The 26450-nt window shown below is 46.5% G+C and overlaps 2 protein-coding genes across 8 annotated transcripts; one reads left to right on the forward strand and one right to left on the reverse strand.

Annotated features, from left to right (window-relative positions):
• Positions 1-15977, forward strand: MOG (myelin oligodendrocyte glycoprotein). Of its 6 annotated transcripts, NM_001257242.1 has the most exons (8): positions 72-165; positions 2264-2611; positions 10130-10243; positions 11934-11954; positions 12200-12220; positions 15089-15205; positions 15503-15523; positions 15961-15977. In NM_001257242.1, exons 1-8 carry the CDS (start codon positions 84-86, stop codon positions 15972-15974), a joined length of 738 nt encoding a protein of 245 aa, NP_001244171.1. In that variant the 5' UTR covers positions 72-83; the 3' UTR covers positions 15975-15977. The 6 variants fall into 6 exon arrangements, with proteins under 6 accessions (XP_078224177.1, XP_078224178.1, XP_008989004.2 ...); XM_008990756.5 differs by lacking the exon at positions 15961-15977 and having other exon boundaries at positions 51-165; positions 15503-15806; NM_001257244.1 differs by lacking the exon at positions 10130-10243 and having other exon boundaries at positions 15961-15974.
• On the reverse strand, positions 15957-24044 carry LOC100402239 (zinc finger protein 57 homolog). 2 transcript variants are annotated; one of them, XM_078368471.1, is made up of 5 exons: positions 23920-24044; positions 21163-21645; positions 20518-20644; positions 19967-20068; positions 15957-18836 (listed from the first exon to the last, which is right to left on the reverse strand). In XM_078368471.1, the coding sequence occupies exons 2-5, from the start codon at positions 21583-21585 to the stop codon at positions 17587-17589; spliced, it is 1902 nt and encodes a 633-aa protein (XP_078224597.1). In that variant the 5' UTR covers positions 21586-21645; positions 23920-24044; the 3' UTR covers positions 15957-17586. The 2 variants fall into 2 exon arrangements, with proteins under 2 accessions (XP_078224597.1, XP_078224598.1); XM_078368472.1 differs by lacking the exon at positions 23920-24044 and having other exon boundaries at positions 21163-21683.
• Positions 24045-26450: the final 2406 nt, after the last annotated feature.

Here is a 26450-nt window from a genome sequence, read left to right on the forward strand (position 1 = left end):
AGTAGTAAGGGGACATGCACCCCAAGGGCCTCCGCTTGGCCTGACCCTGCAGTGGGGGCTCTCTGTCCCCAGGCACAGTGGAGATGGCAAGCTTATCGAAACCCTCCCTGCCCAGCTACCTCTGCTTCCTCCTGCTCCTCCTCCATGTGTCTTCCAGCTACGGAGGTAAGACATGTGTTTTCCTGCCCTGGGGAGACCCTGAGAACAGAAAGACTATTTTCATGGGGCTTAACTCCTTCAATCATCCTCAAGTTGCTATATTATCTTTCTGAAGCATAGACCTGCTGACATGGCTCCGTTCCTCAGAAACCTTCTGTGGGTTCTTACAGCCTTCACGACTGAGTCCAGACTCTTTTTTTTTGAGACGGAGTCTCCCTCTTTTGCCGACGCTGGAGTGTAGTGGTTCTAACTCAACTCACTGCAACCTCTGCCTCCTGAGTTCAAGTAATTCTCCTGCCTCAGCCTCCCGAGTAGCTGGGATTACAGATGCCTGCCACCACCCCTGGCTAATTTTTGTATTTTTAGCAGTCATGGGGTTTCACCATGTTGACCAGACTAGTCTCAAACTCCTGACTTCAAGTGATCAGCCTTCCTCAGACTCCCAAAGTGCTGGGATTACAGGCGTGAGCCACCGCGTCTGGCCCAGACTCTTTAATGTGACTAACTCAAGTCGTTCTTTGAACTAGTTCTTACCTGTCTTTCCAGCTTTGTCTTTTCACCTCTCAAACTGAGATAAAATAATCACAACCTCTTGGAGTTCTCATCAGGATTACACAAGATGAGACATGTAACATGCTTAGCAGTGCCTATCCACAGTAAATCTCAATAAATGTTTGTGGAATTCTAATATCTTGTCATGTTTGAGGGTTTGCTCTGCATAATCAGGTACTAGTAAGTTTTCTTTCTTTTTTTTTTTTTGAGATGGAGTTTGGCTGTTGTTACCCAGACTGGAGTGCAATGGCACGATCTCGGCTCACCACAACCTCCGCCTCCTGGGTTCAGGCAATTCTCTCTGCCTCAGCCTCCTGAGTAGCTGGGACTACAGGCGTGCACCACCATGCCCAGCTAATTTTTGTATTTTTAGTAGAGATGGGGTTTCACCTTGTTGACCAGAATGGTCTCAATCTCTTGACCTTGTGATCCACCCGCCTTGGCCTCCCAAAGTGCTGGGATTATAGGCGTGAACCACTGCACCTGGCCAGTAAGTTTTCATAAAGGAGAAATAAACAGAAATATTCCCGTCCTCCAGGAGCCACCTGACTGACAGAGGTCCCATGCATCCAGTCTCCAGGTCTAGGGGAGAAAGCAGCCTTATTTCTTAGTAGCTTGGAGTCTGACCTGCAAAACATGTCCACATAGAAAAAACATGAAACTTGTTTGGGACAGGGTCCAGGAGCTGCAGTGAGATGGAAGATACAGGGGAAGGAAGAGTGAAACAGAGCCATCCCCAGTGTGCGATATCTCAAAGGACAATCTGGGAAATGGTATGAACAAGGACTGAATGATTAGAAGTAGTGAGAGACAATTAAAAGCAGATGGAGTGACAAAAGCAAAACCTCTAAGGGTAGAATAGGCAGCAATTTGGTCAAGTCATAACCGGGACACCCATGGGATAATTAAACCTTGTTGAACCACATTCCAAGAGGGAACCTAAAGGCTGGACTAAAGAGTTAGAGTTGGCAAAAAGATGGGCAGATGCTGAGATGAGATGATTGCTAGAATGTTCTGTCCAGTACACTCACAGTATCTCTATAACCAGTGACTTTTTTTCTTTCCTCAAAAAGAAAAATTGGGGCCGGTGTGGTGGCTCACGCTTATAATCCCAGCGCTTTGGGAGGCCAATGCAGATGGATCACCTAAGATCAGGAGTTCAAAACCAGCCTGGCCAACAGGGTGAAACCTCATCTTTACTATAAATACAAAAATTACCCGGGTGTGTTGGCACGCACCTGTAATCCCAGCTACTTGGAAGGCTGAGACAGGAGAACTGCTGGAACCTGGGAGGCAGAGGTTGCAGTGAGCCGAGATCGAGCCACTGCACTCCAGCCTGGGCAACAGAGTAAGACTCTGTCTCAAAAAAATGATAATAATAAAGAAAAAAAGAAAGAAGAAAAGAAAAGTTGCATTCCTCCCTGACCCTAAAATTCCTTTAAAAGTTGAGTGTATTCTTTCTTCCCTGTTTTGAACCAGCCCTTCCCAAGACAGGCTTGCTTGTCAAGGTTCGCTGTGACCTTTAGTCTCTTCCTTTTGGTGTCTTGAACAGGGCAGTTCAGAGTGATAGGACCAAGTCACCCCATCCAGGCTCTGGTCGGGGATGCAGCAGAATTGCCATGTCGCATATCTCCTGGGAAGAATGCTACAGGCATGGAGGTGGGGTGGTACCGCTCCCCCTTCTCTAGGGTGGTTCATCTCTACAGAAATGGCAAGGATCAAGATGGAGAGCAGGCACCTGAATATCGGGGTCGAACAGAGCTGCTGAAAGACGATATTGGTGAGGGAAAGGTGACTCTCAAGATCCGGAATGTAAGATTCCCAGATGAAGGAGGTTTCACCTGCTTCTTCCGAGATCATTCTTACCAAGAGGAGGCCGCAATGCAATTGAAAGTGGAAGGTGAGTAGTGCCATATAATATTAATATTAGGTATTAACTGTCGGGTGGCCAGGAACAGTTATTCTTTCAACTGAGATGGTATCCCTCAACCCAACCATCTCACTCCTGGGAATGAATTCCACAGAAAAGTCTTCATCAATAAACAGAAACTCATATGCTTAGGGATGTCTGTTGCATCATTATTCAGAATAACAAGGATATTAGGATCAAAGTCAATGCCTTTGACTAGGTAAGTGACTGAATACATAATGATATTCATACTGTGAATATTATGCAGGCATTAAAAAGATTCTTTTAGGCCAGGCGTGGTGGCTCACACCTGGTGGCTCATGCCTGTAATCCAAACACTTTGGAGGTCAAGGCTGGTGGATCACCTGAGGTTGGGAGTTCAAGACCAGCTTGACCAACATGGTGAAACCCCGTCTTAAAAAAAATAAAAATAAAAAGATTCTTGGGCCGGGCACGGTGGCTCACTCCTGTAATCCCAGCACTTTGGGAGGCCAAGGCGGGTGGATCATGAGGTCAAGAGATCCAGACCATCCTGGTCAACAAGGTGAAACCCCGTCTCTACTAAAAATACAAAAAATTTAGCTGGGCATGGTGGCGCGTGCCTGTAATCCCAGCTACTCAGGAGGCTGAGGCAGGAGAATTGCCTGAACCCAGGAGGCGGAGGTTGCGATGAGCCGAGATCGTGCCGTTGCATTCCAGTCTGGGTAACAGCAGCAAAACTCCATCTCAAAAAAAAAAACTAAACTGTATTATTTGTGAGTACAGACACACACACACACGCACGCGTGCATGCACATATGGGCGTGCGTGGTCCTAGTAAATAAAGCAAATATCTAAATATAACTATAAAAAGAAGGAGATTTCACCTTTAGGCTGTACCTCCACTACTTTCATTCTGCACAATTTCAGAATTTTCTTTTCTTTTTCCTTTTTTTTTTTCTTTTTTATGAGACAGAGTCTCGCTCTGTCACCCAGCCTGGAGTGTAATGGCACGATCTCAGCTCACCGCAAACTTCGCCTCCCCGGTTCAGATGATTATCCTGCCTCAGCCTCCCAAGTAGCTGGGAGCCTGTAAAGGCGCCTGGCACCATGCCTAGCTGATTTTTCTATTTTTAGTAGAGACGGGGTTTCACCACGTTAGCCAGCCACCCACCTCAGCCTCCCAAAGAGCTCGGATTACAGGCATAAGCACCGTGCCTGGCCTCAGAATTTCATTTTCAACATGTTTTGTGTGATGGATGATTTTATTTTTTGCTGTATCTCCGGATTAAGATGTGGACAAAGTGAAGCCAATGGAGGGGGAACTCTGAAAGTTAATCGTTAGGCTGGGTGTGGCGGCTCACTCCTGTAATCCCAGCACTTTGGGAGGCTGAGATGGGCGGATCATGAGGTCAGGAGTTCAAGACCAGCCTGGCCAATATGGTGAAACCCCGTCCCTACTAAAATATAAAAATTAACCGGGGATGGTGACGCATGCCTTTAATCCCAGCTGCTAAGGAGGCTGAGACAGGAGAATTGCTTGAACCAGGATCCAGGGGCCGGAGGTTACGGTGAGCCGAGATCGTGCCACTGCTCTCCAGCCTGGGCTACAGAGCAAAGCTCCATTTCAAAACAAAAAAAAAAAAAAAAAAAAAAAAAAAGAAAGAAAGAAAAGAAAAGAAAAGAGAAAAGAAAAAAGAAAAGAAAAGAAAGAAAGTTAATTGTTATTTAATTAAAGAACTAAACTGCTCTGAGGGCCTGGGCAACAGATCCTTTCCCCTTTCCTCCTCCCCACCTGCAGTGCAAACATCAGACAATTGATCACTTTTGTATCTTGGGGGTGAGAGTGAGCATTCCAGTGGGGTACCAGAAGACCGCATTGTATGCAGAACAACAAAGCACTATTTCTAGAGACTGACCGCAGGGATATGGAAATGGTTGTGTGTGTCTCAGAATGTTCTTCACACAACTGTTTTTACTGGGGAATTTCTACCTGTCAAAAAGTCCGACAGTGAGAGCCGCTCCAGTCTGCCCATTGTCCTCCTTTCTGCTCAACAACTTCTTAGTGCACTGCCTCTCCCAACAAGCACCCTCAGTTTCATCACACCAGAAAAGAAAGACAAAATGAAGAACATCTAAAGACTGCCTCAGGGGGGAAAGTTGTCTTTCGGGTTGGTATCCACATTCCAACCTCCTCTTCCCACCTCTTAGTCTGCATGTCTAAGAAGCTACAAAGAAACTGTTTTACAAGTAAACAAGGACCTGTTGCCTAGGCTTGGGAGCCAGGAAGTTGAGACAAATTTAGGAATGAGATGAAGTAACTATTATTAGGAGTGTCAGGTATAATTACCGCAGCTTTTTTTTTTTTTCATACCCCCTTGTGTCGAGGGCTGACTTTAAATAGATCGCAGCGAGGGAGCTGCTCTGCTAAGTACGAAACCCCGACCCTACCTCTGCTCTTTCTCTGAAGTGTTTCTTTCTTTCTTTCTTTTTTTTTTTTTGAGACGGAGTTTCGCTATCGTTAGCCAGACTGGAGTGCAATGGCACGATCTCGGCTCACCGCAACCTCCACCTTCTGGGTTCAAGCAATTCTCCTGACTCAGCCTCCCGAGTAGCTGGGACTACAGGCGCACACCACCATGCCCAGCTAATTTTTGTATTTTTAGTAGAGACGGGGTTTTCACCTTGTTGACCAGGATGGTCTCGATCTCTTGACCTCGTGATCCACCCGCCTCGGCCTCCCAAAGTGCTGGGATTATAGGCATGAGCCACCGCCAGCCTCTCTGAAGAGTTTTTAATCTCTTTTTGACTTATTTTTTTTCCTGTCATTTTTGTGATTTTATTACTAGTTGTCTCTAATCCTTTCTTTAAACTCTTCATTATGAAACTTAAAAATATACAAAGCAGGCCGGGCGTGGTGGCTCCTGGCTGTAATCCCAGCACTTTGGGAGGCCGAGGCGGGTGGATCATGAGGTCAGGAGTGCAAGACTAGTCTGGCCAACATGGTGAAATCCCATCTCTACTAAAAATACAAAAATTAGCCGCCTGTAGTCCCAGCTACTCTGGAGACTGATGCAGGAGAATTGCTTGAACCCAGGAGGCAGAAGTGGAAGTGATCCGAGATCAGGCCACTGTACTCCAGCCTGGGCAATAAAGAGAGACTCCATCGCAAAAAAAAAAAAAAAAAAAAAAAAATGCCAAGTAGAATGTTATAATGAGCCTCCAAGTGCCTGCAATCTTGCTGCAGCACTTGTCAATAGGGACCACCCACTTCACTGGCTCCCCACTCATTACCACCCTTTCCTGCTCAATTACTGAGGTAAATCCTAGGCAGCATAATCATTTGTTGTTTTTGTTTTTTCTTTTTATTTATTTATTTTGAGACAGGGTCTGGCTCTGTCACCCAGGCTGAGGCATAGTGGCATGATCTCGGCTCACTGTGGCCTCTGCCTCCCTGGCCCAAACCCTCCTCCCACCTCAGCCTATCAAGTAGCCGGGACCGCAGGGACATACTACCTCAGGCTGCTAATGTTCTGTATTTTTTGTAGAGACTTGGTTTTGCCGTGTTGCTTAGGGTGGTCTCAAACTCCTAGGCTCAAGCAGTTCTCCCACCTCAGCCTCCCAAAGTGCTAGAATTACAAGCGTGAGCCACTGCACCCAGCCAAGAACAGTTTAAAATAAATAACCACAATACTGTTATCACATCTTAAAAACTCAACAAAATTTTATTAATATCATCAAATACCTAGTTTTTGTTCAAATTTTCCTGATTGTTTCATAAATACATCCTTACAGTTGGTTTCTTTTATCAAGATTCAAACAAGACCTATCTGTTGACGTTTGCCCTTAGGGTTTCCCATGGTCTGAATTTTGCTGACAAGATTCCCATCTTGCTATGTAACAGGGTCCTCCATGCCTGTATTTTCCTGTAAACTGATAGATGTGGAGGTGCAATGACATTCGGGTTTGATTTACTTTGGCAAGTATAGTTAATCAGTGATGCTCTATACTGCTTGTTTCTTTATATCTGGAGGTTAATAACGTCTGCTTTTCTCTTTTTTCCAATTATTTGTAAAAGTAAAAATGCGTGTTGGGGGAGGGAGAAAAACTTTCCCTAAATCACATTGCTACAGGTAACTTCCATTAAGATCTCGAAAGTAAAGTCTGCTGCATTTTCCTCTAGGGAACATGATGATAGACAGGAGCCTTAGTCTACAGCTTGACGGACTGTAATTATACCTAAGCAACTGCCCTGGACGAGGAGTTTAACGTTACTAGCTGTGACATATCCCTACTTTGGATGGCAATATCCTTACTTAGCTCCCTTAAAACAGAGATCAAAAAAAAAAAAAAAAAAAAAAAAAAAAAAAAAAAAACAGAGATCAAGATGAAAAGGCCTTCAGCTGCAGCATGGCACATTGAGTTTAGAGCGGAGCTTTTGAATGCTGTGGAGCAGACCCAGCATGGGAAATAGATGGGAGCCACAGAAGTGAAGGTCCTCCCTCCCTCATTGCCCAACCTACTCCATATCTACTCCACACCTGCTCCACACCTACTCCACACCTGCTCCACACCTACTCCACATCTGCACATATGGTCACTTACTGAATTCTCCTGTGTAAACTACCTTTTTTTCTTTTTTTTTTGAGGTGGAGTTTCCCTCTTGTTGCTCAGGCTGGAGTGCAATGGTGCGATCTCGGCTCACCACAACCTCCACCTTCCAAGTTCAAGCGATTCTCCTGCCTCAGTCTCCAGAGTAGCTGGGATTATAGACAGACATGTGCCACCATACCCGGCTAATTTTCTATTTTTAGTAGAGGTAGGGTTTCTCCATGTTGGTCAGGTTGGTTTCAAACTCTTGACCTCAGGTAATCTGGCCACCTCAGCCTCCCAAAATCTGGGATTATAGGTGTGAGCCACCACGCCCGACTTTTTTTTTTTGACACAGGGTGTCATTCTGTCACCCAGGATGGGGTGCGGTGACATGATCATGGCTCATTGCAGCCTCCACCTCCCAGGCTTAAGTGATTTTCTTGACTCAGCCTCTTGAATAGCTGAGACCACAGGCTTGTGCCACCATGCCCAGCTATTTTTTAAATTTTTTTGTAGTGGAAGGGTCTCACTATGTTGCCCAAGCTGGTCTCAAGAACGCCTGAGCTCAAGCAGTCTTCTTGCCTTGGCCTTCCAAGGTGGTGGGATTACAGGCATTAGCCACCACACCTAGCCAGAAGAATATTTTAAATACATAAAATAAAAAATTTATTGGCTGGGTGTGGTGGCTCACGCCTGTGATCCAAACACTTTGGAGGCCAAGGCGGGCGAATCATCTGAGGACGGGAGTTCAAGACCAGCCTGACCAACATGGTGAAACCCCGTCTTTAAAAAACAAAACAAAAACAAACGATAAAACAAAAAAAAAAATTATTCCAAAATACAGGTATCAAAATATCAAATTAACAAGAGCTAGGGTGGTCCTAGTAATTCGTGTAATTTCAAAATAGTAATGAACATAAGTGATAGTTTGAGATTTCTGTGACTTATCTTTTTTTGTAGTTTGTTTGTTTGTTTTAGCTGGAGTCTGGCTCTGTCGCCTAGAGTAGAGTGCAATGGTGCAGTCTCGGCTCACTGCAACCTCTGCCTCCCGGGTTCAAGCAATTATCTTGCCTCAGCCTCCTGAATAGCTGGGATTACAGGCATCTGCCACCGCACCCAGCTAATTTTTGTATTTTTAGCAAAGACAGGCTTTTGCCACGTTGGTCAAGCTGGTCTCAAACTCTTGACCCCAGGTGATCTACCTGCCTCAGCCTCCCAAAGTGCTGGGATTACAGGTGTGAGCCACCTTGCCCAGCCAAAAATCACAAATGTTTTCATATCACATTAGAAATGTGATAGAAGGGGCCGGGCGCGGTGGCTCAAGCCTGTAATCCCAGCACTTTGGGAGGCCGAGGCGGGTGGATCACGAGGTCAACAGATCGAGACCATCTTGGTCAACATGGTGAAACCCCATCTCTACTAAAATTACAAAAAAAATTAGCTGGGCACGGTGGTGCATGCCTGTAATCCCAGCTGCTCGGGAGGCTGAGGCAGGAGAATTGCCTGAACCCAGGAGGCGGAGATTGCGGTGAGCCGAGATCGCGCCATTGCACTCCAGCCTGGGTAACAAGAGCGAAACTCCGTCTCAAAAAAAAAAAAAGAAATGTGATAGAAGGCCAGGCATAGTGGCTCAACCTTGTAATCCCAGCACTTTGGGGGGCTGAGGCAGGAGGATCACGAGGTCAGGAGTTCGAGAACAGCCTGGTCAATGTGGTGAAACCCTGTCTCTACTAAAAATACAGAATTTAGCCTGGTGTGGTGGCATGCGCCTGTAATCCCAGATACTCAGGAGGCTGAGACAGGAGAATCACTTGAATCTGGGAGGCAGAGGTTGCAGTGAACCGAGATCATGCCACTGTACTCCAGCCTGGGTGACAGAGCAAGACTCTGCCTCAAAAAAAAAAAAGAAAAGAAAAGAAAAAAAAAATAGGAAAGAAAGAAAAAGAAAATACTTGTCATTTTTATTGACGACAAAATCAAAGGTTCTGTTCATATTATTGTGGTGTGTTGCCTGCAGACATAATTAAAATAAACACTAAATTTCAGTTTAAAGGTTATTGAAAATAAAAATCCATTTTTATCCCCTATTTAAGCTTTGAATCCCCTGACTTTTTTTTTTTTTTTTTTGAGACAAAGTCGCACTATATCATCCAGGCTGGAGTGCGGTGGTGTGATCTCGGCTCACTGCAACCTCTGCCTCCCGGGTTCAAGCGATTCTCCCGCCTCAGCCTCCCTAGTAGCTGGGATTACAGGTGTGTGCCACCACGCTAGGCTAATTTTTTATTTGTTTATTAGAGATGGGGTTTCACCATGTTGGCCAGGCTGGTCTCGAACTCCTGACCTCAGGTGATCTGCCCACCTCAGCCTCCCAAAGTGCTGGAATTGCAGGTGTGAGTCACTGTGCCTGGCCATTATTACAATCTCTTAACAGATCTCCCTATCTTCTCCAGCACTATAAGTGCTAAATCTGATGTGGTCACTTCTCAGCTTGCAATCCTTCAGTGCACCCCCATGGCCTTGAGGACCAGATCTAAGTCCCTTACCTGCTCCTTAAACCGCCTCTCCCACCCCACATAGCCTGACCCAATACACAATCCTAACTTTAAACCACTAGCATTTCCCAGAAACAAACCCACTTTTCCTTCAAGGCTAAGCTCAGGGGTCAATTCTGTGTCACCTTCTCTGAATCCTGGTATTCATTTCTTTTTTTGTTTGTTTGTTTTTCTTTTTTCTTTATATTTATTTATTTATTTATTTTTTGCATTTTAGGTTTTGGGGTACATGTGCAGAACATGCAAGATAGTTGCATAGGTACATACGTGGCAGTGTGATTTGCTGCCAATATTCATTTCTTTATTCGACTTGATTTACTGGGCCCCAGGCACCGTGCTGGGTGTTGAGGATTCAGCTCTCGGCAATGTCAGTCTTGCCTTTCAGATCCCTTCTACTGGGTCAGCCCTGGAGTGCTGGTTCTCCTCGCAGTGCTCCCTGTGCTCTTCCTGCAGATCACTGTGGGCCTCGTCTTCCTCTACCTGCAGCATAGACTGAGAGGTACAGGGGGCAGAGGGTGGGTGGGTCAGGATCATTTAATGAGCTGGCTTCTTGGAGCGACACCACTTAACATGTATTTGTGAGTGACTTCTGGGTTCAGAACTTCTTCTCATTATTGAATGATAAAGAAAAAAATAATAACTCCATGATGAAAAAGCGTTTAACAGCTCACTGAAGGTTTTAATATGAATGAAAGAACCTAGCATTTCCCTATGAGCTAAGTATGGTATATAGCAACCCCATTTTACAAAGAATGCAACTGAGGCCAGGATTAGTTCAGTGACTTACTGCAACTGATATAGCTTATAAGTGGTAGAGCTGAGGCCTCTGTATCATACCTGGCAGCTCCATGCAACTTGGGAGAGTGTGAGCTTCAAAGTTAGACAGGTCTAGGCTATTAGGAGTGTTAAATAGGCCAGGCGTGGTGGCTCATGCCTGTAATCCCAGCACTTTGGGAGCCTAGGTGGGTGAATCACAAGGTCAGGAGTTAGAGACCAGCCTGACCAATATGATGCAACCCCATTTCAACTAAAAATACAAAAATTAGCTCGGCGTGGTGGTGGGCACCTGTAGTCCCAGTTATGGGAGGCTGAGACAGGAGAACCGCTTGAAACCAGGAGGCAGAGGTTGCAGTGAGTCGAGATCAAGCCACTAGACTCCAGCCTGGGCAACAGAGTGAGACTCCATCTCAAAAAGAAAAAAGAAATAAAAAGAAGTGTTAAATAAAGATACTGAAGTGAAAGTCCCTACCACACAGTAGTAGTTGAAAAGTTGTTTCCTCCTTCTCCATTCAGCACTGAGGATTCAGGTTCAGCTGTTGATGAGGTTCCTCTTTTGTGCCTAGAGCTTTCAGTCTGAACCTTCTCTCCCTACAAAGTGTTTCCCCAGTGCCAAAGCAGGAAGTCTTTATTCCTCCCGGCGCACCACCTCCTATTTGTTACTAAGAGGAGAGGAGAAAGTAGCAAGGAGGGTATGGGGAATGTTTCTGGGGGATGGGTATTGGCGGTGAGATCATCAATGGAGTCCTTTCTCTCTCCTTGAATTCATCCCAGATGCTTGCTTGTCTATTTCTTCCACATGAAAAAGGCTTTCAGCCCACCTGGCTGAGCAGAAAGAATCTGAATGTTAGAGTTAGGTAGCCTGGGTTTGAATTCCATCTCGGGTACCACACTATGGCAAAATTCTTAGATTCTCCAAGCCTCAGTTGCCTTGTCTGCCAAATAGAGAACACATCCTCCCTCCTAAATTGTAAAAAGGATTAAAGTCATGTAAAGTGCATACTACAAATCCAGTCACAAAGTAGCTAGCTACTCACTAAGTGTTCAGCTCCTCCTTCCTCATTCAGATGGGAAGTGGCTTTAGATCAACAAAGTGGCAACCCAGTGGGCTTGAGCAGCACTGTGAACTTAGAATCCAAGAAAACTTGCAAAGAGCAGCTGGGAGGTAGTAGATCCTTGTGTTGCTTTTGGAAATTGTTCACATTCTTTATTCACCTATTGAATCTAGACTCTAGCTAGAGAAAGAGCGGCAACCCTTGGCTTCAAATCCAGTGCTCTTCTCACACTCTTTAAGGTTGCTTTCCCGCTGCAGAGAAATAGCCTGTATGAGGGGCCCAGGTGCTGGGGGTGGGAGGGTCCCCACCAAAAGCCAGAGCAGGCAGGAACTAAAATGTTGCCTTTTCCTATTTTAGGAAAACTTCGAGCAGAGATAGGTGAGTTCCACTCATCCTTTTTCCCAATTCTTGTGTTTTGTTTTGTTTTTTGGCACAACGGAAATGGTCACATTCTCAGACTGTCTCTGCCTCTCGAGATCCTGTTCTTCCCTCAGTTTCCCTTTCTCTATGGTGGATGTGTCCGGCCTAGAACAAGTTTTAAGTAATTAAATAACAAAGACTCAGAATAAAGGATCCTTTTTTGAATGTCCTACTAAATCCCTTTCCATTTGTTTCTCTTTCAGAGAATCTCCACCGGACTTTTGGTAAGTTCTGGCATATCCAGGCCCTCCCAGGTCAACTGGGTATTTCATTCCAGTTCCAGTCACCTAGGGGAACAAGGACACCTGGGTCTTAGTTGGGTCCTTTTCTCTCTTTTGATTCTTTAAATAAGAATCCATTTGCATTTAGGATTGGTAAAATCATAATAAAAAATAGTCATGTACTGTTTTTATGGGCCAGGCATTATCCTAACTGCTTTACAAAAATGTTTTCTTATTCTGCTGACTCCTTATGCGTATTATTTCTCATTTGAGGAATTACAAAAAAGAGGTAAATAGATTGTTTACACATAAACCGATGTCTGGTTGGGGAGGTGAAACATAAACAGAAAAATAAGACACAACTATATCACCTGTACTTTTTTTTTTAATGGAGTTTTGCTCTGTCATCCAGGCTGGAGTGCAGTGGCGCCATCTCAGCTCACTGCAACCTCCCCCTCCTGGGTTCAAGCAATTCTTCGCTTCAACCACCCCCCACCCACCCAGTAGCTGGGATTACAGGCGCCTGCCTCCACGCCCTGCTAATTTTTGTATTTTTACTAGAGACAGGGTTTCAGCATGTTGGCCAGGTTGGTCTCAAACTCCTGACCTTACATAATCCACCCGTCTTGGCCTCCCAAAGTGTTGGGATTACAAGTGTGTGCCACCACGCCTGCCCCCCCGCCGCCTGTTTTTTTTTTTGAGACTCAGTTGCTTCTGTTGCTCAGGTTGGAGTGCAACGGCATGATCTTGGCTCACTACAACCCCCGCCTCCCGGGTTCAGTCGATTCTCCTGCCTTAGCCTCCTGAGTAGCTGGGATTACAGGCATGTGCCATCACACTTGGCTGATTTTGTATTTTTAGTAGAAATGGGGTTTCTCCATGTTGGTCAGGCTGGTCTTGAACTCCTGACCTCAGGTGACCAGCCCACCTTGGCCTACCAAAGTGCTGGGATTACAGGTGTGAGCCACCACGCCTAGCCATCACCTATACTTATATTACAGGATGTTTCCATGAGTACAGAACATGACTAATCAGAGAAGGCTTCATGGAGGAATAGGAAAGCCACCGAGCCCCACTAGGAATTGACCCCTCAAGGACATGGTTTCTGCCCTTTTTGTTCACTGCAGCTTGTCCAATGCCTAAGGAAAATGCCTACTACAGAAGAGCACCCAAATATATGTTAAATAAATGTTGATAAACTATAAGGTGTTATAAAGCAGATGGTAAATTCTCTGAGCAAACTTCCTTCACTGTCCCTCCTCCTGAGCCTGTAGGTGACTCTACTCTTGTCACCTGACACACAGAGTTCTCTCGTATGATTTATGAAATTAGACCAGTGTGTGGACCACACACACACACACACACACACACACACATCTTTACACACCCAGAGAGGAGGAATAGTATCTTCACTTTGTAGGACTTGACTATGAAAGGACTTAACTCTTTTGTACCATGAATCTCTCTGGCACTCTAGTGAAGTCTAATGGACCCCTTTCCAGAATAATGTTTTAAAATATACACATAAACTAGAACACGTAGGATTGCAAAAAACAATCATTGTATTGAAATATAGTTATTAACAGATAATCACATTTGTGGCACAGTAACATAAATTTTTTTCTTTTTTTTTTTTTTGAGGCAGAGTTTTACTCTTGTTACCCAGGCTGGAGTGCAATGGCATGATCTCGGCTCACAGCAAACCTCTGCCTCCCAGGTTTAAACGATTCTCCTGCCTCAACCTCCCAAGTAGCTGGAACTACAGGTGTATGCCACCACGCCCAGCTAATTTTTGTAATTTTTGTAGAGGTGGGGTTTCACCATGTTGGCCAGGCTGGTTTTGAACCCCGACCTCAGGTGATCCACCCACCTTGACCTCCCAAAGTGCTGGAATTACAGGTGTGAGCCACCGTGCCCAGCCTAATAACCTGTAATTTCAAAATACTGATAAACACAAACAGTATTTCGAGATTTCTGCAAGAACTCTGATGGGAATGAAAACATCTATGGCTTCCATTGGCAATTAAGTCACAGGTACTGCTGATACTGTGATTAATTGTTACTCTTTTTTTTTGAGTGGAGTCTCACTCTTGTGGTCCAGGCTGGAGTGCAATGGCATGATCTCAGCTCACTGCAACCTCTGCCTCCCAGGTTCAAGCAATTATCTGCCTCAGCCTCCTGAGTAGCTGGGATTACAGGCGCCCACCACCATGACCAGCTAATTTTTTCATATTTTTAGTAGAGATGGGGTTTTGTCATCTTGGCCAGGCTGGTCTTGAATTCCTGACCTTATGATCCACCCATCTTGGCCTCCCAAAGTGCTGGGATTACAGGTGTGAGCCACTGCACCTCACCAGTTGTTACTTTTTTTTTTTTTTTTGAGACGGAGTTTTGCTCTTGTTACCCAGGTTGGAGTGCAATGGCACGATCTCGGCTCACCACAACCTCCACCTTCTGGGTTCAAGCAATTCTCCTGCCTCAGCCTCCTGAGTACCTGGGACTACAGGTGTGCACCACCATGCCCAGCTAATTTTTGTATTTTTAGTAGAGACAGGGTTTCACCTTGTTGACCAGGATGGTCTCGATCTCTTGACCTTGTGATCCACCTCTCGGCCTCCCAAAGTGCTGGGATTATAGGCATGAGCCACCTCGCCCGGCAGTTGTTACATTTTTAATGAAAGAAAATGTTAAATCCAGCTAATGAAAATAAGAAAGCAGTACTTTTCTCATCCAACTTCATGGACTCTCTGAATTCTGTCCCCAGAGACCTTTGGTGTTCTAGGACCCCAGGTTAAGGAACCAAAAAAGAAGGGTGGGTGGGACATGAGGGGGAACATACGCTAACCCTGTTTGTTCTGGTGAATAATTCAGATCCCCACTTTCTGAGGGTGCCCTGCTGGAAGATAACCCTGTTTGTAATTGTGCCGGTTCTTGGACCGCTGGTCGCCTTGATCATCTGTTACAACTGGCTACATCGAAGATTAGCAGGTGCAGTGGCTGGGCAGCAGGCAAGACCACCAAATAGTGGGGGACAAGTCAGCTCTGAGTGGGAAACAGAGAATGGAACCAGGGCTCAAGATTAGGGAAGCTGGGATTTCCTTACTCCTCTGTCCCCATGCCCAATCCCAGGTTCTTCTGAAAAACTGTGAAGAGAACCACTTACTAAATCTGTGGGGTCCCCCAGTGGAAAGGGGTGTGGGTCACTCCGAATGTCCACAGGGAGGATGTGGGGAAGGTGCTAGTCATCTTCCATTGATCACGTTATTTGTTTCTTTTTGTTTTCAGGGCAATTCCTTGAAGAGCTAAGTAAGTTCTCTTCTCTCTCTTATAATCAGAAAATAAAAAACCAGGAAAGAGAGACAGAAGCAACAAGAGGAAAAGGGGGACTGTTGAGGAATCACAGTCCCAGAGGAAAGGAGGAGCTGGAGAACCTGGAGGGAGGGAGAACTCCTCCTGGGAGGTAGAGGGGAAAGAGGCCAGTTGTTAGACACATTTACAGCTGACAGAGAAGCTGGAGGCACTGCTGCCTGATCTGTTCCTCCTTCACTGCTCCTAAGCAGGAATCCCACCCTAGCTGTTCTCATTGCCCATTCCACAGCAACTGCCCAGTGCCTCACCTCTAAGACCAACCATTGAGGCAGGCATGGAGACGAAATAACCCCAAGGGCTATTCTTCTCCCTAGTTCAATGGTTTTATGATATTACTGACATCAATTTTTCAAGTTATTTTCTCCTTCTTCTAGGAAATCCCTTCTGAATGGTGTCGCATCTTGGCAGGGGTGGAGGAGAGCCTGGTTGCCCAGGGATTGGTCCTTGGGGATGTCTCATCCATCAAGTTGCACACTCACTGGCATATTTGCTATGGGGACATTCCAATTTGCACTTCCAGAACACTCTGAATTCCAAGTAGAATTGATTTCCCTTCTGTCATCTACTTTTTCTCTTTCTTCCTTTTCCCGTTTTTATTACCCATCTTTCTATTTCTCTCTCCAGTCTTCCACCTGGAAGCCCTCTCTGGCTAAGGACAGGCAGGTGCTCCTCTCTCCATCAGAGGACATCTGTGCTGGAGAGCTACACAGATAGGATGGTCTTTGTCACTAACTGGAGGCCAGGAACCTCCTCACTGAAAATTACAGTATGATAACTTTGCAAATGGTGGTTGTTTCCTCCAAGACTCCAGCCCTGATTGCGCAGAACTGAAATGCATGTGAAGGGAAGGAAGAGGAAGAGTTCAGAACGTTAAAGACAGCTGAGTTGGCTGCAGAGTGAGGATATGGGTCGCCCCAACCCAAACCTGGAGATTGGGAGAAACCTACAGAATGATAGCCAGAGGTCCACCTTGTTTTGGTAGTCTAGCAGGGACTTGGGGAAGCAAGAGGTGAAATCTAGGCAACATGCCTGCTTCAGAATGTTTTACTTATATATCTTCCACAGGTCTCTCAGAATCTTCCCCTCCTCTCATCCTTTTTCTCCCATCTTCATACCTATCAGAGTATCCACTGTTTATCCAACAACTACTACTGGATGGTCTGTCAGACACAAACAAACAAGCTAGGTGCTAATTAATAATAATAATACAAGTTTTGGCCAGGCAGTGGCTCAGGTCTGTAATCTTAGCACTTTGGAAGGCCAAGGTGGACAAATCACGACACCAGGAATTTGAGGCCATCCTGGCCAACATAGTGAAACCTCATCTCTACTAAAAATACAAAAAATTAGCTGAGTGTAATGGCAGGCGCCTATAATCCCAGCTACTCGGGGGAGGCTGAGGCAGGAGAATCACTTGAACCTGGGAGGCGGAAGTTGCAGTGAGCGAAGATCACACCACTGCACTCTAGCCCGAGCCAGAGTGAGACTCTGTCTCAAAAAAATAAAAATAAAATAAATAATAATACTAACACAAATTTCCATATGCACACTTCTAACCCCTTTTTTAAATATATATATTTCCTTCCTTTTTTATTTTTTCCCTTGAGACAGAGTTTTGCTCTTGTTACCCAGGCTGGAGTGCAATGGTGCGATCTCGGCTCACCGCAACCTCCACCTCCTGGGTTCAGGCAATTCTTCTGCCTCAGCCTCCTGAGTAGCTGGGATTACAGGCATGCGCCACCATGCCCAGCTAATCTTTTGTATTTGTTTTTTAATAGAGACGGGGTTTCACCATGTTGACCAGGATGGTCTGGATCTCTTGACCTCGTGATCCACCCGCCTCGGCCTCCCAAAGTACTGGGATTACAGGCGTGAGCCACCACACCCGGCCTATATTTCCTTCCTTATGCGCTCACCTCTCTCCCTCTACTCCAGCCTCCTTACCCCGGAGATCAGTCCTCAGAAAAACCAAATACAAAGATCTCAGTAGGAAAGGCCGTTTATTTATGTTTCAAAATGCTCACTGCCTCCTTTGTTTTGTCTCCTTTGCATGCCTTCTCCGTTATGCCTCTTCTCCTGGGGCTGTGGATCCTGGGGGGAGACCCATCACCTCCATGCTTCCATTCTTCCCCAGCCACAGTGAGGGCATCATGAGAGAAGCCAAGCCACTGGCCCAGGATCACCCGGCATTTACCGTGGCTGTCTGGGCACAGTTCCTTGCCTTTAGAGCCCCTCCAGTGACCCATAAGGCCCTCTTTCTCCCTAAAGCAGAGGTCACAGATAGGGCAACGGTAGCTCTTCTGCTTCCAGTGGGTCTGCTGCTGGTGTCTGACCAGCTTGGAAAATGAGCTGAAAGACTTGCTACAATGAAAGCAGTAGTTGGGTGGCTCTATGAGGTGGGTCTTCTTGTGGCTGGAGAGATAGGATTTCTTGCTAAAAGTCAAAGGACAATGGGGGCAAGAGAAGACATTGAGTCTTGAGGGCTTCACTGGATAAGAATTGTATCTGTCATCCTGACAAGGGGTTCCAGTGATTGGTGCCTGGGTCCTGGTCACAGGCACTTGGTTCTTAAGTACAGATGGCTGGTTCTGGACCATAGGACCCTCAGTTCTAAATATGGATTCCTGGGACCTGGCCCCTGGTGCATGGTCCATGTCCACAAGCCCCTGGATGGACCTCTGGCTTCTGGTGATGGCTGTCTGGAATCCAGCAGGGGTGCCTGGAGTCCTCAAAGTATACTCTTGGTTTCCATCCACTGCCTCCTGGTTTTGGTGTGTCCTCTGGTGGCGTTTGAGCTCAGACTGGTCGCGGAAGCTCTTCCCACACACGGAACATGAATGGGGCCGGTAACCCAGATGGACGCGGCGGTGACGACTTAGACCAGAAGCATCACAGTAGGTCTTGTCACAGAGCGTGCAACAGAAGGGCCTCTCCCCAAGATGCATGCGTCTGTGATAGCTGAGGGACTTGGGACTCCGAAACAGCTTCCCACACTGGCTGCAGCTATTAGTCCGCTTGGGATTGTGAACAAACTGGTGGCTGTAGAGGTAGGAGCGCCTACTGAAACACTTGCCGCAGGTGTGGCAAAAAAAAGGTGGCCCACCCCGTGATGCTTGAAGCACCCGGGTCCTGTCCATACACCCAGTTGGGGCAGAGAGGGCCCCTCTGCATGCGAGGAAGACCTTGTCCTCACTAGTTCCTTCATCTCTCAGACTGTGATCTTGTTCTTGAAGCTCTTTCTTCTTGCCTTCTGTAATGAATGAAAAAGAATAACACAAAATTCACTTTAAGAACGCCAACACAGACTGGGCGCAGTGGCTCACGCATGTAATCCCAGGACTTTGGGAGGCTGAGGTGGGCAAATCACCTGTGGTCAGGAGTTCGAAACCAGCCTGACTAACATGGTGAAACCCCATATCTACTAAAAATACAAAAATTTCCTGGGTGTCATGTCATCCGTCTGTAATCCCAACTACTAGGGAGACTGAGGCAGTAGAATCACTTAAGCCCAGCAGGCGGAGGTTGCAGTGAGCTGAGATCACACCATTGTACTCCAGCATGGAAAACAAGAGTAAAACTCCATCTCAAAAAAAAAAAAAAACTCCAACACGGTTCCTCCATTCAGCCTAAGAAAGACACTTCTTGCCTCTACCCTTGCTCTCCCACCCAACATATTCATCCTCACCCTTGGGCCTCATAGGCTAGAAATAAGAAAAAAATGGCTTTTCAAATTAAAAGCAAATAAAAATTTGACTGGAAAATCTTTCAACAGTATCAGAGATGTAAATTTTAACTGACAACAACACTTCTTGAAATCTATCTTATCTCATCTTCAATATTGCTCAAACTCCCATAGACACTCCATAGACACCCACACAATAATACATCATGAACACTGGGCCACTTGAAGGTAAAAGAGGTCTCATTAATAATCAAGCTGGGATGAGAGTATAAACCAGGATGTCCTGGCAAACCAGGAAGTGTGGTCAGCCTGGCTTGATATCTCTCTCAACTATTTACTCCCAAGGACAAGCCTCCTTTACTCCAACCCAGCATGAAGCCTATCCCCCTTGCTTCTCTTTTCTCTTGGAAAGAACATTTAAGTCAGAGCAGCGTTGTGGACATAAGCAACCTTCATGTTGTCTCTCAATCTCTAGAAACTGAAGATATTTGCTAGTACTGAAAGACTTAGATCTTCAACTTGAAGTCAAGGGACTTGAGCCTATGATCTTAAGCTCTCTTTCAACTCCAAATCTGACTGGGCTGGAAAGAGGTACACTAGGAGGGCATATAGAGCATTCATTCTCTTGATCAGCTCTCCATCCTTTCAGGGTTTATCCTGGGCCCTTTTTACCTTCATCTTTGCTTGGCAATTCTTACCTGAAAGGCCTTCTGTGTTTGGGAGCTGGAGAAACACTCTCCACTGTTTCTCTTGGTGCTCAAGCTTGGTGATTAGCTCTGGCTTATGCAGAAACATTCTGGCTGATGTGTGGGAATGAGAAAGAGTTGAGTTGGTCCTAGGTGTGGCCCCTTCACATCTGATGGGGACGATAGGCTACCTCTTGTAGCCTTTATTTAAGAACCATAACCTGGGACATGTAGATGCAGAAAGGAGACATTCAAAAGGCCAGCTGCTAGCAAAGTACCTGGTTCTCAGGAGTGACTTAGTAAATATTGGTTGGTTGGATGAATGAAAAAATTTGCATATTTTGAGAACACTGTCATCATGTTACAAGTTTTATCTTTGCCTTCATGCAGGCTATCATTTCTTCTCTTTACCACTGAGCTTAGTGACTCAGATCTTTCAAATCTGGAAGGCACAGAACCAGGGGTCAGTGAAACTAATTGTGAGCTGATCTACCTGTCCAGGGAAAACATGTTCCAGGGCCTTTAGGAACAGGGAGCTTGCTGAGGGAAGCCCAGCCTCTTACCCACAGATGCTAGGTTCTTAAAGGTTTCCGACATAACATCCTGGTAAAGGACCCTCTGGCTGGCATCTAGACAGTCCCACTCTTCCTGGGTGAAATTCACTGCCAAATCCTCAAAGGTGACTGGCTTCTGGAAGAACAGGAGAGACTCAAGAAGTTTATTTCAATACATACGTGTGTGTGTGGGGGGGGGCGTGCATGTGTGTGTGTGTGTGTGTGTACAAGATTAACATCCATTCTCAAAATTGAGAGAATTAAAACCTAAGAGAAAGATAAACCCATGGAAGGAAGACAGAAATATGAAAAGACAGACACAAGGCCAGTAACTGGGTAGTATAGAAAGGAAAGGAAAGATGAAGAGAAAGGGAGACAGATGTGGGGGGCTGGGGAAGGAGGATACGCAGAATATAGATAGGAAAGCAAAGCAAAGGAAAAAATGCTGCCACTCTAACAAATTTCAGAAAGCACTCCGTGAAGGCTGCCAGGGTGTTGTGGGAGATGGAGAAACGTCTTGCAGCTCCATTTTCTGGATGTCATTCAGCCTGGAACAATCTGAGATTTCGTTTCACCTGCAGGCAGGAGCATGCATGAAAGAGTTCCTGGCGTCCAGGACCTGGACCCCACCTCTCTCTAGCTTGGTGTCCTCACCTTCTTCACCCATGCCTCCCACCAGCAATCTCTCTTCATGGCTTCCTGCGGGGTGGTGGCTACCTCGCCCACCCATGGGACCGTCTTCTGTACAGGTGCGATGGGCTTCAGCTGTTCAAACACCTTCTCTTCTGTGGTGCCTCTTTCTAGCTTTATCCACTCCTGGCCTGGCACCCAGGGCTGACTGGACTCCTTCCTGGGGCTATCTACCTCCTGGTAACTGGGCAGATGGAGAGGTTTAACAAAGACCCCAGGGTTTGATGTGGCTTCCTGTGACAAATGCATCTGCTCCAAGAGACTGTCTTCCTTTTTTGTTCTGCTGTCCAAAGTCTCCTCTTCCACAATTGAGAACAACTTTGCTTCCGTCAAAGCCAGGGCCACAGAGTTCAGGGCCCTGGTCACCCTTCGCTCACCAGCTGCCATTGTTTAGTAACTGGAGGCTGGGCTAGGTGTCTGCCCTCTGTCCACCCTGCTTCTAGAAACCTGAGGTCAGAGAAAAACAAAATATATCATCAAGAGGTTAGGGTAAGAAACAGCTTTTTTATCTGGTCAGGGAATGCCAGTAGTTATTAAACTCCTGCTGTGTGCCACTGAATGCTCTCAGCAATGAGGTAACAATTTCTGGTCCCATCTTAAGGACCTAATGCACAGATGCTAAATAATTTTCCAAGGACATGTGGACACTCTTGATCTGCAAAAGTTAATGTCGAAACCTTTCAGTCAGTACCACTAGAAATCATGTACCTGGGGTAACCAGGCCAGGATCTGTAACAGATCACCTTGTGTGAGTCTTTTTATTTCTGACTTGGTTTCATCAGAAATGTGAAAATAAAGGAGACACTCTCTAAGATCCCTTTCATAACCAAAATTACACACACACACACACACACACGATTCTGTGACCTGGATTTTCAAGACATGTAGTAGCTCCTCCTTTTTGTGGTTTTGCTTTCCAGTGTTTCAGTTATCCAGGGTCAACCACGGTTCAAAAATATTAAATGAAAAATCCAGAAGACAGGCACGATGGCTCATGCCTGTAATCCCAGCACTTTGGGAGGCTGAGATAGGTGAATCACCTGAAGTCAGGAGTTCGAGACCAGCCTGGCCAACACGGTGAAACTCTGTCTCGACTAAAAATACAAAGAGAAAATAGCCAGGCATACTGGTGCACATCTGTAATCCCAGCAACTTGGGAGGCTGAGGCAGGAGAATCACTTGAACCCTGGAGGCGGAGGTTGCAGTAAGCCGAGATCGCGGCACTGCCACTCCAGCCTGGGTGACAAAGTGAGACTCCGTTTAACAACAACAACAACAAAATACCAAAACAAAAAAAAACCAACAAAACCCCCACAAAACTTGTTGGCTTTTTCCTTTCACTTTTTGAAAAGTGTAATAGAACTGAAAATACCAGCAAGGAAAAACGTCCTGGAGGAATAGAGTTAATTGGATCTCCAAAATGTTATGAAAGCTGCATTCCCGGGATACGAATTTGATTTTCTTCCTTTATTCCTCTCTTTTTCTTTCTTCTCCCTCCCTTTCCTTTCCTTTCTTTCCAAATCATTCACCCTCCTTTGGTGAGGTGTGCAGATCTTGGATTATTCTTCCACTTTCCAGCCAAATGCACTTCGAAACACCCTTAGTATCATTGCCCTCAAGAACCTGACCTTCCAGTTCTCCGGCAGAGAAGACCTGCTGCTGCCGCTAGTCCTCAAGATGGCATTTGCTGGAGGCGGTAGGAAGAGGCCCTCGGTGAGGATCCTAACCCCTGGGGGCACTGAATCTCTGCAGCTGTTTCTTTCCCAGGCACATCTGCCTCCCAAGAACTTCCTTCATCTCCAGGCCCCAGACTTCGGGCCGTGGGGAGGGGGAAGGAGACTGGGCACAATTCATCAGACTTTCGGCTGTAAGAGCTGGAGGTCACCTGCGGGCTTATCTGTACCCGGGCCTATCCCTACCCTTTCAGAATGTAAATCCTCTGAGGTAATGTGTCGTCGCCATCTTTTAGTTCTTTGAGTTCACCCAATCTCTCTCCAACCCGAAACTCTTTATCCACAGCAATTCTGAGAACTCCCCACCACCCGCAACACTTGCAAGGCTTAGTGGGATCCGCCCTTGTCGTCACCAGCCCTGCTACTTCAGCCACGTGAGTTTTCCGCCTGTCAGCCAAGCAAAATGGCCTTCCTGCAGTAGTGCGGCACTTGGGTCTCTGCTCAGGGCTTCAGGGACCCTTTCCAGCCATTGCCCTGCCCCTACCCACCAGATCGCGGCCCCAGTGGGCGCTCCTGGCGCAGCTCTCCGCGCTTACTGTTTGTCATCGCGCGCCCAGCTCCGGAACCCCAGCCTTGAAGCTTCCCGCGGCCAGGAACAAAGCCTGTTTTGCTCACAGTGGCCTGACAAAGCAGGCAGTCTTTAGCATCCATCGAATAGGCTTACGCGCTCAGAAACGGTCCCATTAGTTGGGACCGCCTTCCCCGATGCCCATCTGCCCCAATCTTCCCTCTGGGATGCCGACTTTTTAAACACGTACCAGCAGTCCTTCCTCGGCCCGGAATCCCCAGCGTGCCCACAGTGGACAGGGCACCTGGCTACACCCCAGACTAACCCTGGCTTCCCCGAAGGACCGCAGAGGTTGGAAGCTCCTCCAAGATTAGGGGCGCGGTGCTCCCCTGGCCTGCCGAGGAGTCAGAGGAGCGGGGACAACATCCAACATCAGCCTCTACCACCGTTAGCTGGAATCCCCGCTACCGCGCTACTCACCTGACGCGCGCCGCGAACCGCGATTTGGGGGCGCAGGGTTTCCAGGGGACCAGCGGCTGGGGCGCTCCAGCCCAGGACCCTCAGACCCCGGGCCGCGGCCCCGCCCCGGCCCCGCCTGCTTCCACCCCCTCCCAGTCCTCAGGCCTCCGAAAACCTGCCGGTTGAGTCAGCTCAGCGGGTGGGCCCGCCAAGGTCAAGAGTTCACATCCTAAGAACCAGAGACAGCCCGCCATGCACCAACACTTCCAGCCTCATACCAACTGGTAAATGCTGGTCCCACCTAGCGCTAGGATTTTTTCCCCAGTCTTAATTGACTATAGAAAAAAAAAAAAGACTGAAGTATTTACGGTTAAAACACGCGGCCGAGAGCGGTGGCTCACGCCTGTAATCCTAACACTTTGGGAGGTCGAGTGGGGTGGATCACCTGAGGTCTGAAGTTCGAAATCAGCGTGGCCAATATGGCGAAACCCCATCTCTATTAAAAATAACAAAAATTAGCCAGTAGTGGTGGGGCGGCAAGACTCCATCTTGGGGAAAAAAAAAAAGAAAAGAAAAGAAAACATGCAACCACCAAAAACCATCATGTAGGACCCAAAGGAAAAACACACAGACCCCCAGAATGAGACATGAAGGCACAAAGCATCTTAGACAAGCCTAGGCCTAGGAGGAGAGCACACAGGAGACTTACATGATATACAGGCGCCACGTAGAGGTAGGAGAGCAGAGAGGACCATGGGTAGGTAAAGTGCTACTAGTCAGTCCCCCAATTTACCCAACCCAGTTAAAACCTTCTTAGTGAGTTTGTTCGTTTTTTAATCAGCTCAACTGAAATCACAACCCTTCTTTTCACTTAATTCACACTTAGCGTATTCCTTTTGCATTTTTTATTTATTATTTTTAATTAATTAATTGTTTTTTTGAGATAGAGTCTTGCTGTGTTGCCCTGGCTGGAGTGCAGTGGTGCGATCTTGGCTCCCTGCAGCCTCCGCCTCCTGGGTTCAAGCAATTCTTCTGCCTCAGCCTCCTGAGTAGCTGACACTACAGGCATGCACCACCACGCCCAGGTAGTTTTTATATTTTTTAGTAGAGATGGGGTTTCACCATGTTGGCCAGGATAGTCTTGATCTTCTGATCTCATGATCCACCTGCCTTGGCCTCCCAAAGTGTTTGGATTACAGGCATGAGCCATCTCGCTCAGCCATGATCTTTTTAAATATAGATATTGATATGGGGTTTTATAATTTACAAAATGCTTGTGTAAAATAGCTTCCATCAAATCCTCACAACCACCCTGGGAGGCAGGAGTTACTATTCTGTCTTTTGCAGGTGAGGAAACAGGCCCAGAGATGGTGAGCCTTGCCAAAGACCATGCCCTGCTGCACCAGGACTGAAAACCAGAGCCCCTGCTTTTGGATCTCCACACTGGTGCTTCGGCTCCTTGGTAAAGTACCAGATGACTGGCAGATGCAAGTTTTAAACCTCTTAGTGTTCCCAAGGTACCTGGGAGAGTTCTCTGCCCCTTGCAGGCAGACAATCCTTATCTGTGGGCTGAGTTGGCTTAGACAGAGTCTGAACAAGGTGATTGATGTGTGGGGAGGGTGCAGGGAAGCACATGAGGCAAGAGAATGAAGCAGTTATGTGGATTACCACCGTCTTCAGACCCACATGAAAATAAGTTGGAGGCAGGAGTGGCAAATATGTTTTCCATTAAACATGAAGAAACTAAGCCAGCTTTTCAATAGTAACAGGATCTGATCCACTGGCATGACCTTGCCTCACTTGCCTCGCTAATCCCAGCCCTGATTCCAAATTGCTATGTAGAAAACTGGAAAGCCAGCTCCCTGACCAAATCAGAGTTCACTGATTCGCTTTGATCTTTAGATCTTGAGGATCAAGAAAGACATCTAGGATAAATAGGACATTTCTTCAGCCATTTATTCAAGAAGTATTACACTATAGATTTGGGGAGAAAGGCTGGGAATAGACACAGTTTAATTCGTCTCTGCATCTGCCTCAACAGCCTCAGTGTAATGAATACTTGGCTCACAGTAGATGCTCAGTAAATATTTACTAAACTAAAATGTGTTACAGGAGCTTATTACTTAGCCAGGAGAGTAGCCCCATATGCACTATGATGCAATGTGGTCTTAAAATACAGAAGAAGCCAGGCAAAGGAAATTAACTCAACTCTAATGACAGAGACTGAGGAGCATTCTGAAATGTGGTGTAGGGACAGGCAGAAGGAAACTAGAGTGAGGTGTAAGAAGATGTGAGCAGATGTTGAGGTCTGAGTGTGAAGAGAATGAGCTGAAGGAGGAGGGCTAAAGGGAGATGGGTACTGTGGGACCCTCTATTATGGAGCTTGGGGTGTAAAGACTCTAGGGGTCTGGTTTGAGAGAATCGAGGGCTGATATGAAAAGAGAAAGGAGGAGTCATCCTGGTTCTGGTCTTCATGGTTTCAAAACATCCACACAAACCCTCGAGCTACCTGCCAGATTGGTGATGAAGACCTTGGTATGGAGGAGTTTAGC

This window comes from Callithrix jacchus, chromosome 4, assembly GCF_049354715.1.
Source record: "Callithrix jacchus isolate 240 chromosome 4, calJac240_pri, whole genome shotgun sequence".
In the NCBI taxonomy this organism is placed as follows: Eukaryota; Metazoa; Chordata; class Mammalia; order Primates; family Cebidae; genus Callithrix; species Callithrix jacchus.

Excerpts from the sequence above, each read along its gene's own strand:
- MOG (XM_008990756.5), top strand. The coding sequence starts at position 84 with ATGGCAAGCTTATCGAAACCCTCCCTGCCCAGCTACCTCTGCTTCCTC. Across the intron at positions 10,244-11,933 it reads CCTGCAGCATAGACTGAGAG|GAAAACTTCGAGCAGAGATA; the intron begins GTACAGGGGGCA and ends TTCCTATTTTAG. Across the intron at positions 15,206-15,502 it reads GCTACATCGAAGATTAGCAG|GGCAATTCCTTGAAGAGCTA; the intron begins GTGCAGTGGCTG and ends TTTTGTTTTCAG.
- LOC100402239 (XM_078368471.1), bottom strand. The coding sequence starts at position 21,585 with ATGGCAGCTGGTGAGCGAAGGGTGACCAGGGCCCTGAACTCTGTGGCC. Across the intron at positions 20,069-20,517 it reads TAAGAACCTAGCATCTGTGG|CCAGAATGTTTCTGCATAAG; the intron begins GTAAGAGGCTGG and ends CCCACACATCAG. Across the intron at positions 18,837-19,966 it reads AAACACAGAAGGCCTTTCAG|AAGGCAAGAAGAAAGAGCTT; the intron begins GTAAGAATTGCC and ends CATTCATTACAG.